The following is a 17,094-nucleotide window of genomic DNA, read 5'->3' on the forward strand; positions in this document are numbered from 1 at the left end:
CGAAAATTGGAATCAGACATTTCCCTTGACCTATATAGGTCAACCTCAGATGACGATACTAAAACATCAACACACACAACTATGAAAATGGGAGTCGGTAATTTCCGGTGACCTATATAGGTCCACCACAGCTACTGATGCCAAAAAACCAACACCTACAACTGCGAAAAATAAAACCACAATCCCAAAAGTCCACAAATCAATCATCCCTACATAAATTAAATCACATTCAATACATCATAAATACACAAAACATCACAGCTAGAAAAAAAAAATTTAATTACCACCAGCAAATTCCGGCACTGCAACCTAGATCGACAGCCCCCCCCCCCCCCCACACACACACAAACCAACTCATAAACACCGTGCCGTAATGACATTCACACACCACAACACCTTTACGTCGAAGCAGACGGGTGGAATCAGACGCTTCCATTGACCCCTCCTTCTACTCTGTAGATGAATATCGTAACAGAGACTGATAGTCCAGCTTAGGTAAAAATTCTGCTATATTTCAGTTTTGACAGCACTTGGTTGCAACAGTCAAGATCGGGTATTCTGTGTACGATAAATTTATTAAAAGTACGTAACTGTGTTTTATTCTGTCAGTGTACCAATTCTGTAAATATTAGCAGTTACTGTGATATATTCACATATTTTGACAATCTCCTGACAAATGATGAGGATAATAATTATTATATTCCACTGTATTATGTTATACTTTCTGACATGTTATCTGCCATTCGCGATGGCCAGCGGCTATTTCCGTAGCAGTACGAAAATATTTGTTCGCTCCAGTTACTATCCTCTCTGGAAATATCACCTGGAACTACGACCTTTAACTGGAGTCACCGTGTCAGGAACGTCTAGACACACAGTTATTCCGTTACCAGTTTCCAGGTTATCTGTGGTGGTAGACTGATAACTACCAGAGAACTAGAACTACGAGCCAATAACGATAACTGCCAGAGGAGAATACCGGTCTCTGACAGTTATTTCCATAGTCGCTCGAATTCCTAAGTACCTTTCCTTCTACTACCCATCCAAGCTAAATTAACACATAAGGCGGTGGCTTAAGGGAACGACCGTACTTGTTAATGCCTGTACTGCAGCTCCTATCAGCCACGGCTCGGACATTAACTTTATTTAATTGTTTATGCTAAAAGTAACGAAGGCCCACGAAATAGTACACAGTTCTTATCAACAGATGGCGCGCAGTCTCACAGTTATTCCCATGGTCTATAGAACGCCTTCCAAATGCGCAGTACGATCTTCGGTCAACAGATGGCGCGAGGCACTGTTGACACTAAACAGTTATTGAAATAACTGCCAGAATCAGAGGAACAGTTATCGCACTAACCGTTACTTCTCAGTAACCGGTTATTTCTATCAGTTACGTTATTTTTTGCCACCTCTAGAGAGCGCAGTGAGACAAAATGGTGACAGTAGCCGAGAAAGCGTATGTCGTGCTTGAAATGCACTCACATCAGTCAGTCATAACAGTGCAACGACACTTCAGGACGAAGTTCAACAAAGATCCACCAACTGCTACCTCCATTCGGCAATGGTATGCGCAGTTTAAAGCTTCTGGATGCCTCTGTAAGGGGAAATCAACGGGTCGGCCTGCAGTGAGCGAAGAAACGGTTGAACGCGTGCGGGCGAGCGGGCAAGTTTCACGCGTAGCCCGCGGAAAATTGGCTCATGCCACAACTGGAGACCGACAGCGACGACTTCATCTTTCAACAGGATGGTGCTCCACCGCACTTCCATCATGATGTTCGGCATTTCTTAAACAGGAGATTGGAAAACCGATGGATCGCTCGTGGTGGAGATCATGATCAGCAATTCATGTCATGGCCTCCACGCTCTCCCGACTTAACCCCATGCGATTTCTTTCTGTGGGGTTATGTGAAAGATTCAGTGTTTAAACCTCCTCTACCAAGAAACGTGCCAGAACTGCGAGCTCGCATCAACGATGCTTTGGAACTCATTGATGGGGACATGCTGCGCCGAGTGTGGGAGGAACTTGATTATCGGCTTGATGTCTGCCGAATCACTAAAGGGGCACATATCGAACATTTGTGAATGCCTAAAAAAACTTTTTGAGTTTTTGTATGTGTGTGCAAAGCATTGTGAAAATATCTCAAATAATAAAGTTATTGTAGAGCTGTGAAATCGCTTCAATCATTTGTAATAACCCTGTATGTTAAGCTCTTCAAGAATTTTATTTAAGTATATAAAGGAAGATGTCAATAAAATTTGATTAGTGAAATACATTCGACATGTCAAATAGACTACTTGTTAAAATCTGCTATATAGTTCATTAGAGGAGAGATAGCGTGATCCCAAGCCATTCTTGTTTATTATAGAAAATCTCTGACAACAGTGGTACATCGGCCATATAATTGCAGATACCATTTACGTAAGCAACGATAATGATCAAGTCTTTCGTATATATTTAATTTTAATGAGCGTAATGAATACACATTCGCACTTGTATACTTTCAAGGAAATTAACTGTGTTTTTCCTTTTTAACAAAAAAAATTACAAAGCTTGTGTTTATTCACTTCGCTCCCACCTGACGCAAGCATCTAATAAATTTATTGTCTTCCTCGCGCGCCCAGTACGACTTTCGATTGCTTCGGCAGTTTTATAATAATCATATTTCTTTTCGTTCGGCATTTGTGCCGTGGGTAATTTGAATCCCAGAAGCACATATGATGTCTATAATACCGCACATCTTTCGGAACTTTACATTCTCTTCGGACCACTCCGCCGCTCACGCAAGTCGTGTCAACGACGAACGTAGACAAAATAGTAAAAGAAAGCCTTCCGTTCTACACGCAGAGAACGCGAGTTTCCTTTCGTGGTTCGCTAAACTCACACGTATCAGTCATTTTAGAATTCGGTGTGCACGCAAAGACGTCAAACACGACACTGAACAAACAGATTGCGCGAGTCAGAGCTGTAATGATTTTTAGTCTACACGCTACGAATTGTCTGTGTCCACAGATTCGAACAACCTTGCTCAAACCACCAGTTCCAACTTCCACGTTTGCGCACATCTCATATCTACCCAAGTTTCCGGTCCAGTTGCAAGTTAGTCCACATGCTACAATCTGCGTAGATGTAATGTGCTCAGACAGATCGTTACATATGGATAGGTCTTTAATCAGGCCCTGCACGTGAACTACAATAAATCAACAAACACTGTCCTAGAATAACTATATATTTCCTTTAAGTAAAAAAAAATATTATCCTAGAAAAAATATTTATTCAATCTAATAACGCTTCATGAGGAGAAGAGTCGGATCGTTAAACTGATTATGTGAGGTAGGCACTACGTCGAATCTTCGAAGGGATTGTGTAGGGTACTACACTACAAAAGAATTTTTTCTGTATTTCCTTCGTATCTGCGAGGATGCTACTATACATTTACCATAGCCTTCGACTGTGCTAGTAGCAAATCGATCGTTTTAGTTAATAACAATGTTTTCGAACATGTAAAACATTAAGGAAACTGCAGTAAGCAATTAAACTTTTCTTATTCGTTGCGGAGTAACTCAGCAAAGATGCAGTCAAGAACAAGTATGTTATGAAATAAAGATTTGCAACAACAATTCTGAATGTAACCTGCAAATATGGAATATAATCTCTTAACATCATAGTAGAATGCACGCTATAGGGAGAAGTTAAAATTCGTATTCCATTTGTAGTTAGCGCGCTGTGTTCAGGAATTTGCGCTATTTAATCACTACCCATAAAATGCGCAGAATGGTCCTAGCTTCAATGTACACAATTATCAACTATCGTGAATGTTCATTAGTGCATAAAGAGATATCTCTCTCTTTGTTAGTGCGGTTAAAGGTTGAATTCTGTGACTGCATGTTCTAGACAGGAGACAGGTGCCTGCGTCAAGCAAGGTTACATCTTGCTATTATAACTGATGAACTCAAAGCCAGAAAATATATAAATAGCTTGTTTCAGTCTATAGCAGGAGAAAATAAAGCAGAAATATCTTTTCGATTTTATAAAAATAGAAAGCATCGTACCACTGTTTTCGTGTTGCAATAAACGTCAATTTTTGACAATTTTGCTCATCGTCGTAATGTTGGCATTATGACAGTCCTAAATAGCAAATGAAAACAACAAGCAATGGTAGATGTGTGAGGTTATGCAATGTGATTATATACTTCGCGTGACGGTGGTGTTGATGGATAGTTTTGACAGCATTGCCAGTGCCCAAAGTTTATAGGGATTTGTTGTCTACGCTAGCAGGGTGGCATACTGTTTTGAAATGAGCTGACAACATGGAAAAGGGGACAGTCGCAAAGGTGATAAATGACTTTCTCACGACGACTGCAGGAGAACTTTCACTGTGTAAAGGAGACATTGTGCAGGTAATTATAGGTCACAGACAGATGTACTTTACGAACTTCGCCACTTTTAGCAGAGGCGACTGCTTTGCCAGATCAAAAGTGTTCATAATTATAGACTGTTTCTAAATGTTAATAGGCCTAATGTTTTTCGTTTAAAGTTAACCATGGAAGACTATAGTGAGACAGAACAGCATGCACTGGCTTCATTTATGGGCTGTGTTAGACTTTTGCAAACAAATGATTTAATTCACAGATGTATATTATTAACTTTTGTGCATATGACAGAGGCTTAAAAGCCTCATGCTGGGAGCAATGAAACTGAGATTCTTTATTGATTGTAAAATATATATAGTATATGAATGCAATATTGAAATTTGAGCTGTCATACTAAAATGAATACTGTAAAACAAAATAATACGAGGGTCAGTACTAGAACAAATTGCTATTAATAAGTCAACATTGTTCACTGGGCATGGTCAGACAGATTACATCACATCGTAGGGACTATATATCAAAACCACTTCAAAAACTAAGATAACAGACAAGAGACATTACACAGCACTGACATTCTAAACAGTGGTTACAAACAATTTTTAAATGATGGTAGCAGCAATGACCATGCAATCTTGCATGGTCATTGCCGCTCCCATCATTTAAAAAAAAATTTACAAAAGATTTTTAAATTTCAACTACCGCTCTCACCAGATGACGGTGTATTGGATGTGAATGGTGGGGAGTGGCTACAGGGCAATGTTCAACGTTACCATGTTATAAATAGCATATATTGCCTGAGGATGCACCGATAAGTGGTGCGAAACCGGTCGCAGATTTAATAAAAATCATTGATACAGCCAGTGTGGAATTTTCTTTGAAAAAACTATTGATTTGGTTTTTATTTGGTGCTGTTGACAGAACAAATGGAAGTCATAGCTTAAAAATGTGTCAACTGCATTGTGTGGTCATGATTGGTAGAGCAGGCACATTTGCTTTGAGCCTGTAGGCCATTTTTTGCAGGCAGATGTGATAGAATCTTGTATCCACCACTGTGGTTCATAGTGATTGGTTGTTTAACGTTTTCATTCACCTGTCATTCTGTACTCTTGATTGTAAGTGGCTACTTAACAAGCATGCAGATCTTTGGAAACTGTATGGCCTTGCCACATTAATTTTGACATTTATAACCCAGTAATTTGTACAGTATCTGAATCATATGTGATACATATGCTGTCTTAGGTACATATTAAAATATCTTCCCCTTACTGTCCCACCATGTCATGCTATGAACATCACTGCTATGAGTGATATTGAGAATCATGCTTTATTTTGACTGTGACTCCCCACTGACTTGTCGATATTGTCTAATAAAAAGTAAAGTTGAAATTAGGCTTGTTTGTTTTAGTCTCCCTCGCCCCACGCCCTATAAAATCTCAGTTATGGTGACAGACTGATCTGTAGAAGAGCACAATGTCAAGGACAGATTGGAAGGTAACAGTTCGGTAGCAAGTTGTGATAGCCAACAAATGTGGGCATTACAGAAGCGTTGTATTCCACTCATCTGCTTTGACCCATGACGTCACCAAGATGACGGACACCACTACTTCCAACATGTACAATATGGTGACCATTATGTCACTACATGCACAGGCAAACAAATATAAAAATGATGCCAGAATATTTCACTGCAGCAATAAAATGAAACTAATGGGACAACTGTGGGAAGTGGGGACTTTAAGATGGGGACAGGCTATACACATGACAATATGAAAAACAGCACCATCCCAAAACAAATATTTCCCACAAAACAAACACACAAAATTCTCAACATATGACATAACACTACAAACATGAAAAGCACAGGAATTTTACATTTCATGTGACCTATATACATCAAACAGAACCTTTGATATCAAGAAACCGACACATGCAAGTCCAATATGTAGTATCGCAAAATTCTTGTAATCTATATAGCTCAAACAAAGCCAACATCCAAACAACCCCAACCTCTTAAGCCTGCTTTTAACCAACCCCAACCCACCTACTACCACTCCTAAACACAACACGCACAAAGAAATTAAAAGAAAAAAAAAGAACAAAAGAAAATGAATCCTCAAAGATGTAAAGATGAACAATAACAAGAATAATGTGTAAGTAAAACCATCTTCAGGGTGGCCAACCGAGTTCTCTTGAACGAAGTCCCTGTCGGATAGATCACTAAATATTTTCATGGCTACACAGCCACATATATAGGTCCCCGGTCCAAGAAGATGGGACTAATCAACTTCATGCTTTCATTACACGCGACACCTCACATAATTAGCAATCAAGCCGAACTACTGTAAAAGCCTTATGGTTGTTGTCATGTCATTGCCCATCGCAACCCGGAATGAATAACTATTAAATTTTTCTATCATATCGATCTCTAACAAAAAACAAGGAAAAACTATTACATTGTGGTCTGTAAAAAAACATACAGCACTAATCGTACTGTCACAAACACACATGCACAAACCCCCAAAACAGTAGGCCTAAATCATTGTAACTCGTTAGTGACACAGCTCACTTTTCCAACTACGGAAATACGGAAGCGTCCGATCCCGCCCGTCTGCTTTGACCCATGACGTCACAAATATGGCGGAAACGATCATAAACCACGATTCCAATATGGCGCATATAAAGTTGTTACGTACACATTATGAGGACGAAAATACATCGGAAAACAAACACACACGTGTTCCACAAACACCTACAAACGACACCTAAAAACACGCCACTCTCACAAACTAAATTCCTCGCCGTTGTGACGTCACACACCACAACAGCCTTACATCACGGGTCAAAGCTGACGGGTGGGATCGGACGCTTCGGCCGACCCCCAACTACTTCACAGAATGATTACACAAAGTCAAATGACCCAATACCACACATAACACAAACATCTTCAAATGTGAACATCCACCATGAGGCCACACCACCAAATACAACAACGCTCCATCTGAAAACGTGGCCCGACTTGGAAACAGTGTGCCACAGTGACATCGCACAACACAACACACTTACGTCAGGGGTCAAAGCAGATGGGTGGAATCTGATGCTTCCTTTGACCCCAAATGTTAATGTGGAATAAGGGTTTTAACCGATGGACCTATGATATGTCCGAAGATATGCATTCACTCTGTTTTTAATGTGGTTTTTTGTATGAATCACAAACTGCAAGATAATTTCATAAAAGCTGTATTATACAGCAAACAAATATTATATGAGTAATTTGGTGTATATAATGTAAATATATAGTATATCAACTACAAAATACACAGTGTGTGGGGCAGTGTGTAACTCTTACCAAAAATTATAATCAATAGAGCACCTCAGCCTCTCTTTTGCCTACTCCTGTCACGCACTGACGCCCAGTGAGCTATTGTCCCATCTGATGTTGATAATATTTGTCAACCTGATAATGATTTAAGATCAGAACTATTTGAAAATAATAAAAATTATTAATATAACTGCTTTTAGGGGTCTTAAGACATCTTTTCTGAACCTATTTTGAAAAATGAAGAAATCGCATGACATTTGCTTAATCCACAATCCTTTATTTTGTACATGATTGGTTTCAGAACACTTAAAATTCCATTATCTGATATATAAAATAAAATCACTTGACCATCTGAGGTCAGCATCACCCCATTATTGTCATAGAACAAAGATTCCATGTCAAAAGGACCACAGATTTATTAAAAATGGTACCCCTGTCCTGTGGTGTTCGACCGGGAACACAAACATAACACTGTGTAATGATTATGTAGTTTTCCTGTTAGTGTTCCTGGTTGCACAGCGTGGTAGAATAATTTTTATGGGATTTGTGATCCTTTTATCCCTTTGATGAAGAATCTTTGTTCCATGACAACAGTGGGGTGAGGATGACCGCAGATGGTTAAGTGATTTTATTTTGTACACAAGATGGTGGAATCTTAAATTTCCAATACTGTTTGTGTACACAATAAAAGATTGTGGATTAAGCACCTGATGCACAGGTTCACCATATTACAAAATGGACTTGTGCAGTTGTTGCTGCCCAATAACAACTACTTTTTTTTCTGGATCATTTAAGAGCTGTGGAACACTGCCTGCAGGAAAAGTTTTGAGCACTTGCTTTTAATTATTAAACTAAAACTTGATGTAGAAAATTAATTTTAGAGTAAGTTGATGTAAGTTTGTTGCCAGCCGGAGGCAACCATCAAGTTCAGTTAGATGCCATATGAGCAACAACTTGTAATTTGCAGCTTTTATAAAAACAATATCTTACACTGTAGACCCTGTGGAAACAGTAAGACAAAACAAAAAGTTCCTCCTGTCCCCATTCTTGTAATGCCTACAGTTTAACAGAACACATTCCCTGCAAACATCTAGTTGTATTTATTGGTATGATTAGAATCCCCCCTCCCTCCCTCCCTCCCTCCCTCCCTCCCTCCCTCCCTCCCTCCCTCCCTCCCTCCCTCCCTCCCTCCCTCCCTCCCTCCCTATACTCGTGCAGTCCTTGTATGTACACAAAATATTTGTGACTCAGTATCAATGAAGCTTCTCCTCCTTAACATAATTCACAATAAACATTTAAGAATACTTTACTGGTGCAACTGCATGAATATAACCCAAAGATTTCCTGATCATTTGTAAAGGTGTTAGTGGCACAAAGTTTGTGTCCAGTCACTCATGGATGAGTCAGGAATTGAAGCTGAGACTAGCAAAGCTAAAGCAGAAATGCTTAACTCTATTTTCAAATGTTCCTTTACTGCGGAAAATCCAGGAGTATTGCCACAATTTAATTCTTGTACCACTGAAAAGCTGAGTGAAATAGATATTAGTGTCAAAGGAATTGAGAACAGGTGACATTGTTAAAATTGAAGAAAGTCCCAGGGCCTCATGGAATCTCTACAAGACTCTACAGGGTGTTACAAAAAAGTACGGCCAAACTTTAAGGAAACATTCCTCACACACAAATAAAGAAAAGATGTTATGTGGACATGTGTCCGGAAACGCTTAATTTCCATGTTAGAGCTCATTTTAGTTTCGTCAGTATGTTCTTCCACCTACGCTGAATGGAGCATGTTATCATGATTTCGTACGGGATACTCTACCTGTGCTGCTAGAACATGTGCCTTTACAAGTACGACACATATGGTTCATGCACGATGGAGCTCCTGCACATTTCAGTCGAAGTGTTCGTATGCTTCTCAACAACAGATTCGGTGACCGATGGATTGGTAGAGGCGGGCTGATTCCATGGCCTCCACGCTCTCCTGACCTCAACCCTCTTAACTTTCATTTATGGGGACATTTGAAAGCTCTTGTCTACGCAACCCCGGTACCAAATGTAGACACTCTTCATGCTCGTATTGTGGATGGCTATGATACAATACGCCATTCTCCAGGGCTGCATCAGTGCATCAGGGATTCCATGCGACGGAGGGTGGATGCATGTATCCTTGCTAACGGAGGACATTTTGAACATTTTCCTGTAACAAAGTGTTTGAAGTCACGCTGGTACATTCTGTTGCTGTGTGTTTCCATTCCATGATTAATGTGATTTGAAGAGAAGGAATAAAATGAGCTGTAACATGGAAAGTAAGCGTTTCCGGACACATGTCCACATAACATATTTTCTTTCTTTGTGTGTGAGGAATGTTTCCTGAAAGTTTGGCCGTACCTTTTTGTAACACCCTGTATACTGAATTCGTGGCTGAGTTAGCTCCTCTGTTAACTATAATGTATCCTAGATCCCTCAAACAAAAAAACTGTGCCTAGTAGCTGGAAGAAAGCAAAGGTTACACCTGTCTACAAGAAGGGAAACAGATGTGTCCACAAAACTATTGTCCAGTATCCTTGGTACTGTCTGCAGCTCGTGGTCTTGCAGTAGCGTTCTCGCTTCCCGCGCACGGGGTCCCAGGTTCGATTCCCAGCGGGGTCAGAGATTTTTTTGTGCCTCAAGATGACTGGGTGTTGTTGTGTCATCTTCATCATCATCATCATTGATCCCCGTTACGATCGGAGGAAGGCATTGGCAAACGACCTCCACTAGGACCTTGCCTAGTACAGTGGTGCGGGTCTCCTGCATCGTCCCCTACACTCTTCGGAGTATGGGACATCATCATCGTCATCATCATCATCATCATCCTTGGTATTGATTTGTTGTAGAGAACATTTTTGTAGCTCAAACATAATAAGGTATCTTGAACACTAAGACCTCCTCCATGCCAACCAGCATGAATTTCAAAAAGCCATGGATCAAGGCTATTAGGAAGGTGCAGTATTTCTTGATGTGTGAAAAGCATTTGAGTCATTAGCACACTTATGCTTATTATCAAAAGTATGATCATATGGAGTATAAGACACAATATCTGAATGGATTGAGAATTTCGTTCTAGGGAGGATGCAGCATGTTATCTTAGATGATGAGTCATCGACAGATGTAGAAGTAACTTCAGGTGCGCCCCAGTGAAGTATGTTGGGTCCCTTGCTGTTGTATATTAATGATCTTGCAGACAATATTAATAGTAACCTCAGACTTTTCAGAGATGATGCAGTTATCTACAAAGAAGTATAGTCTGAACGACCTTGATAAGATTTCAAAGCTGTGCACTGATTGGCAACTTGCTTCAAATGATGAAAAACAAAATTGTGCACTTCACAAAAAAAGTGTAGCATCCTATGAGTATAATATTAGTCAGTCACAATTGAGATCTGTAAACTCACACAAATACTTGGGTGTAACGCTTAGTGGCGATGAAGAGGAGTGATCACATAGGCTCAGTCATGGGTAAAGCAAGAAGCAGACTTTAGTTTCCTTGTAGAATACTAGGAAATGCAATCAATTTACAAAGGAGATTGCTTATAAATCACTCGTGTGACTCATCCTAGAGTATTGCTCAAGTACTTGGGACCCATGCCAAATAGGACTAGCAGGGGTATTGAACCATATACAGAGAAGGGCAGCATGAATGGTCACAGGTTTGTTTGACCTGTGGGAGAGTGTCACTGAGATGTTGAAAGAACTGAACTGGCAGACTCTTGAAGATAGAAGAAAACTTTCCCAAGAAAGTCTGTTGACAAAATTTCAATAACCAGCCTCAAATGATGACTCTAAGAATGTAATGCAACCCCATACGTGTTGCTCCCAAAGGGATTGTGAAATTAAGATCATATTAATTACAGCACACACAGAGGCACTTAAACAATCATTTTTCCTATGCTCCATACATGAATAGAACGGGGAAAAGCTCCAGTGACTGGTACAGTGGAACATACCCTCTGTCAAGCACTTCACAAGTGTAGATGGAGATATATGAAAGCCAGAAAAACAAAGGAGAGGCCTTTGTCTTGACAAACCAAAGCATGCACTGTAAGCGATTGAAGATGTTACTTAAGTGGAGAGAATTGTGAGCAGTATACTCTTGAGCTCGAATCAAATAGATTTCTAAAAGTATGTTCCATCTCTAATTACTTCATGGTCTTCCTTTTTATTTCTGTAAGTTTTTTGTGTCCCGTCTAATTTTTTTTATGAGTATCCACTATTCATTGGTGAAACTCATATAAAGTTCTTCCAGGAAATAAATCATCCACATCTACAGTTAATTTATGTATTCTGTCACAACTGGGTTTGAGGTTGAAGCCTCATTATGAATATGGGGCAACATATGGTATGATTTCAACAAAAATATGTAATTTTGTCCTTCCTTTCCAATTTTTGTGGACTGTTTACAATTGTTAAGGCTATGTTATTATTATTATTATTATTATTATTATTATTATTATTATTATTATTATTATTATTATTATTATTATTCTGTGGAGGCTATAGCTTTGAAGTTCATTATGACAGAATAAATGAATAAAGAATTTAACTATGGCTGTGTATGCTTTGTTTCGTGAAATAATGTCATCAGCGGCAGACCCATGATGGTCCTCCCTGTAAAAATGGATAATCTCATCCTGCGAAGCCCACTATAAGATGTCTGCAGTCTGAAGAACCTGAGCATGTGTTTAGCTGCCACTTGACAGTGAAATCTTAAAAATTTTTTTCCCAGATAGCCTCTAAAGTAACAGTTCCACTGCTATGAATCTTCACATAAAATACGCCACATAACAATGGAGATCATGAAAAATTTCAATCTGATTGTGTGAGATCATTATATTTACAGTGTGTCCGTTCTTTGTTGTTCTGTTATGTAGTCCTCCCCCCACCCCCCACCCCCCCACCCCTCTCCATCACATTTGTGTTTTGGTATACACTTCAGTGTGCAATAAACAGATTTGAATGTAGCATATGTAATTTCCAGATTCTGGAGAAAATAGATCGTCACTGGTGTAATGGTATTGTTAATGGTACATGTGGAAAAGTACCATTGAACTACTTGATAGAAGTGGACCCACCTGATCTGCAAAATGATTATGAACTCTTTGCCACAATTGCTGATTTTCCTGGACAACAACCTGGTGATCTTTCATTCAGGAAAGGTTGGTTCATTTTCATTCTAGAGAGAGTGATTTATATTTTCTATGTATGTGTGTCACATTTTCAGTAATATAAAAATAAATCACTTTGTGTTGCATCTGTGTCTATTTTATGTAATAAACTAATCTGTGTCCAGTCCACCTGTATGCAATAATGTAAATCTTTCATTCAATTCAGAATGTGCTGACTGACAATGGAAAAAAAACAATAGATTAGTAGTACCAGTTTTACTTGTTGAATTCTGTTCCGTTCCTGGTCTTAATATTTTTGAAGGTAACTTTGTTAAGATTTTTGTGAAATAATTGTGTCTAAGATTTTAATAAAACACACTTAGCATATTCAATGCATATTGTAAACAAAGAGGGAAAATTTAGGAGAAATGTGGTTTTTTTAATTTTTCAGGTGAGCTGATTATTGGCATAAAAAAGATTGATGATAATTGGTGGGAGGGAAGTATTGGAAGTAGGAAGGGTATGTTCCCTACAACATACACATGGAAGCTGGACTCATCTTACATAAAGGTATTTCTACTATTGATTCAACACAGAATTTAATGAAAATACTACTTACTTAGTTTACATGTATTAGCCTACCCTTAAAAGTATGGTATACTGTTGGGGAAAGAGAGAAAAAGTAGCGGAAGTGAAAGATATTATGTTCCTTTATAGCTGGAGTCATGAATGATGGCGGTAGAGTTTAGGAGGCTTGTCCTGCACACCTATATATCACGCGTTCTCCAACAGCCAGTGAATGTTCAGCACTGCTCTGAGTGCTCTGCTGTGAATATTGTAGCCAATGTGAGCATTAAACGTAATCATAACAAATTATTTAGTGAATTTTTATTCCGTTTGTTGAGAGTTGTCACCTCTGAATGTCCCCCCAGGGGGTCCACAACTCTTTTGTGGATACGTGCGTAGCGGGCACGAGACCCCGAGCTAATATGGCCTTCCTTCCTTTCCGGGCTGCATACCTTCCCTTTCCGCATCCTTCCCCATCCCCCATCTTTGCCCCCCCCCCCCCCCCCTCACCTCCGCCTCTTTCCTTCCCCCCTCTGGGAGTATGTTTTGTGCCTACGTCCGGAGACGGACGCTCGAACTGTAACAAATTCTTTGCTTTCTCCGCTTGCAAGTCTTCGTCCTTCCTTTGTCCTTCTCTTTTCCTTACCTCTTCTCTTTGCCCTTTTCTCTGCTGCGGCATTTGAGACCTCTCTTCTTTCCTTTCCCTTTCTCTTTTTTCCTCCCTGTGCGTGTCTGAAGGCCGACCCATGCATTTCCATGCGTAGCCGGTGACGGGGTAACGCATAATTCCCCGCCCTGGGTAGACAGGTAGGACACGTACGTACCCCCTGGTGATGGCCAGGCCCAGGGAGGGGTGATTACCCGAGCTGATACCTTCCGAAAGTGCCGATTGGTCCCTCCGTCTGTTTGTCGGGAGGTGTGACCTGTGGTGTGAACAATCACCTAAGGCGGGAGTGCCCTCAGAGAGGGCCCCCACAAGGAAGGAACGCGCCATCGGGGACGCCCGTAATCATGGGGGATACTTTCGCAGTCATCTTCTACTATGTCAGCTCACAAGCGTAAGTTCAATGAGTCTCAGCCACAGACAGTCCTTCCATCGTTGCCACAGTTCCTTGTTGTTTCTCGGTCTGACGAAGGTCACGACTTCTCCACGGTCAACCCTTTCATTATTCAGAAAGGTGTCGACGCAATTGCAGGTCCTGTAAAGTCTTGTTCCAGCTTACGAAATGGCACCTTGTTGTTAGAAACAGTCAGTGCTCTCCAGGCACAAAAATTGCTGCGTACTTCACTGCTATACACCTTCCCTCTCCGGGTGGAACTGCACCGTACTTTAAATTCATCACGTGGGGTCGTTTATACATGCTCCCTCGACGGATTGTCCGACGAGGAAATTCAACACTACCTCTCTGACCAGGGCATAACGGCAGTTCATAGTCGTGAAAAGGGTTGACATGAACATCATTCCAACCCGTACTGTCTTCTTGACATTTGACAAAGTTCAACTCCCATCGAAAATCAAAGCAGGCTATGAGATAATTTCCGTTCGCCCTTACATCCCAAACCCTACGCGTTGCTATCGGTGTCAGCGGTTCAATCACACTTGCCAGTCCTGTTCCAATCCGGCCAAATGTGTTACGTGTGGCAAGGATGCCCATGAGGGTGCTTGTCCACATCCATCCACTCGTTGCATCAACTGTATGGGTGACCATGCTGCTTCCTCTCGAGATCGCCCCATTTTTAAAGACGAAAAGCTCATTCAGGAAATCAGAGTGAAGGAAAAGGTGTTGACCTTTGCTGCTCGAAAATTATTCGCCAGTTGACAGCCCACCGTGCCTCAGACAGGAAAATACAGCACTGTCCTTGCCTCTCCTAGGCCAACAAAGGAGGCGGCCATGCAGACTTGTGACCTTACCTTTAGTGCCACGGTCGTCAGATCGGCCAGCGCAAAGATCGCCCATTCAACCTCCCCACTTTCGCCTGCCCACTCTATGGCTCACCCTACACCGGGTTCTGCTAAATCTGGAGCCCAAAAGTCAGACACCAAGACTTCGAAAAAAGAGCATACTCGTGAAGATTTTTTACGTACCCCAACTTCACAACCATCAGTCCCTCCTTCATCTAAACATCATGTTTCCAAGAAGGCTAGTAAGAAACCCAGTTCCTCTCCTTCTCCGCCACGGCGTGTCTCATCTACAGCACCACCTGGCGGTAATCGCCCTCGGCCGTCTTCTGTGTCGCCAAGGCGCACTGCTGGCGGCCGATCAACCAGCTGATCGCTGGTGGCAGGAGCTGCTCCTGAACAACCTATGGATCAGGATCTTCTGCCTTCAGCTGAATGCCATTCCATGCTGTCGGTCGCAAGCTCTGAGCAGTCGACGAGTTGACGGCAACCTTGGTCACATTCCTCCATTTTCTGTTCACCCTATGTCCATCATCCACTGGAATATCTGCGGCCTTCGAGCCAATCGGGATGAATTGTTGATCCTCTTACGATCCTACTCGCCGGTCATCTTCTGTCTTCCGGAAACAAAGCTGCGTCCCCATGACCGCTTTGTTCTCCCCCATTTTCAGTCCGTCCGATTTGATCTCCCCTCTGTTGAAGGCACTCCAGCACATGGAGGACTCATGATTCTTCTTCATGATACTCTCCATTATCACCCAATCCCTTTAAACACTTCCTTCCAAGCTGTCGCTGTCCGTCTTTCCCTTTCTGGATATACCTTTTCTCTTTGTGCTGTATACATTCCACCGCCCACACCAATGGCACGAGCTGATCTCCTTCATCTTCTTGGTCAGCTTCCACCCCCGTATTTGCTGGTTGGGGACTTCAATGCCCACCACCCGCTTTGGGGATCTCCACATCCTTGTCCGCGTGGCTCATTATTGCTAGACGCCTTCCACCAAGCGGATCTAGTTTGCCTCAACACTGGGGACCCTACATTTTTGTCTGCTTCCACGACAAATTTCTCTCATTTGGACCTTTCGGTCGGTACTGTTCCGCTAGCTCGGCACTTCGAATGGTTCGCCCTTGACAATACACACTCGAGTGACCACTTTCCATGTGTCCTTAGACTTCAGCCTCAACAGCCATATATGCGCCCGCGACGCTGGAAGTTTGGCCAAGCCGATTGGACACATTTTTCGTCTCTAGCGGCATTCAGTGACCGTCACTTTCCTAGCGTCGACGATGAGGTCACACATATTACAGACGTTATTCTTACAGCTGCGGAACGTTCCATACCACGCACCTCCACATTGGCCCGGCGCCACCCAGTTCCTTGGTGGAACGCGGCATGCCGTGACGCAATACGTGAGCGGCAACGTGCTCTTCGCGTTTTCCGCCACCATCCTACTTTGGACAACTGTATCCGCTATAAGCAGTTCCGAGCGCGATGCAGTCACGTCATCCGCGATAGCAAGAAGAAAAGCTGGAAATTCTTTACTAGCTCATTTAACATCTACACTCCCTCCTCAGAAGTTTGGAGTCGGATTCGACTGTTCTCAGGCGCGCCTAGTTTCTCCCCGGTCTCTGGGCTCACTGTCGCGCATGATACATTAGTGGACCCCGTCGCAATTTCTATCTCATTGGGTCAGCACTTTGCTGAGATTTTGAGCTCTTCAAATTACCCGCCAGCGTTTCTCCCGAAGAAACGTGCAGCGGAAGTGCGACCTCTTGCTTTCTCCTCTCAA

The 17,094-nt window shown here is 41.7% G+C and overlaps 1 protein-coding gene across 2 annotated transcripts in view; it reads left to right on the forward strand.

Annotated features, from left to right (window-relative positions):
• Positions 1-4,156: 4,156 nt before the first annotated feature.
• The window catches only part of LOC126183634 (dynamin-binding protein-like), a 241,347-nt gene continuing 228,409 nt past the window's right edge, over positions 4,157-17,094 (forward strand). For both annotated transcript variants that reach the window (XM_049925755.1, XM_049925756.1), the window contains exons 1-3: positions 4,157-4,401; positions 12,711-12,888; positions 13,289-13,407. In XM_049925755.1, the coding sequence (XP_049781712.1) occupies positions 4,312-4,401; positions 12,711-12,888; positions 13,289-13,407 (387 nt within the window). In that variant the 5' untranslated portion in view covers positions 4,157-4,311. The remainder of the gene's footprint in view (positions 4,402-12,710; positions 12,889-13,288; positions 13,408-17,094) is intronic.

The sequence above is a fragment of the Schistocerca cancellata genome, chromosome 4, assembly GCF_023864275.1.
Source record: "Schistocerca cancellata isolate TAMUIC-IGC-003103 chromosome 4, iqSchCanc2.1, whole genome shotgun sequence".
In the NCBI taxonomy this organism is placed as follows: domain Eukaryota; kingdom Metazoa; phylum Arthropoda; class Insecta; order Orthoptera; family Acrididae; genus Schistocerca; species Schistocerca cancellata.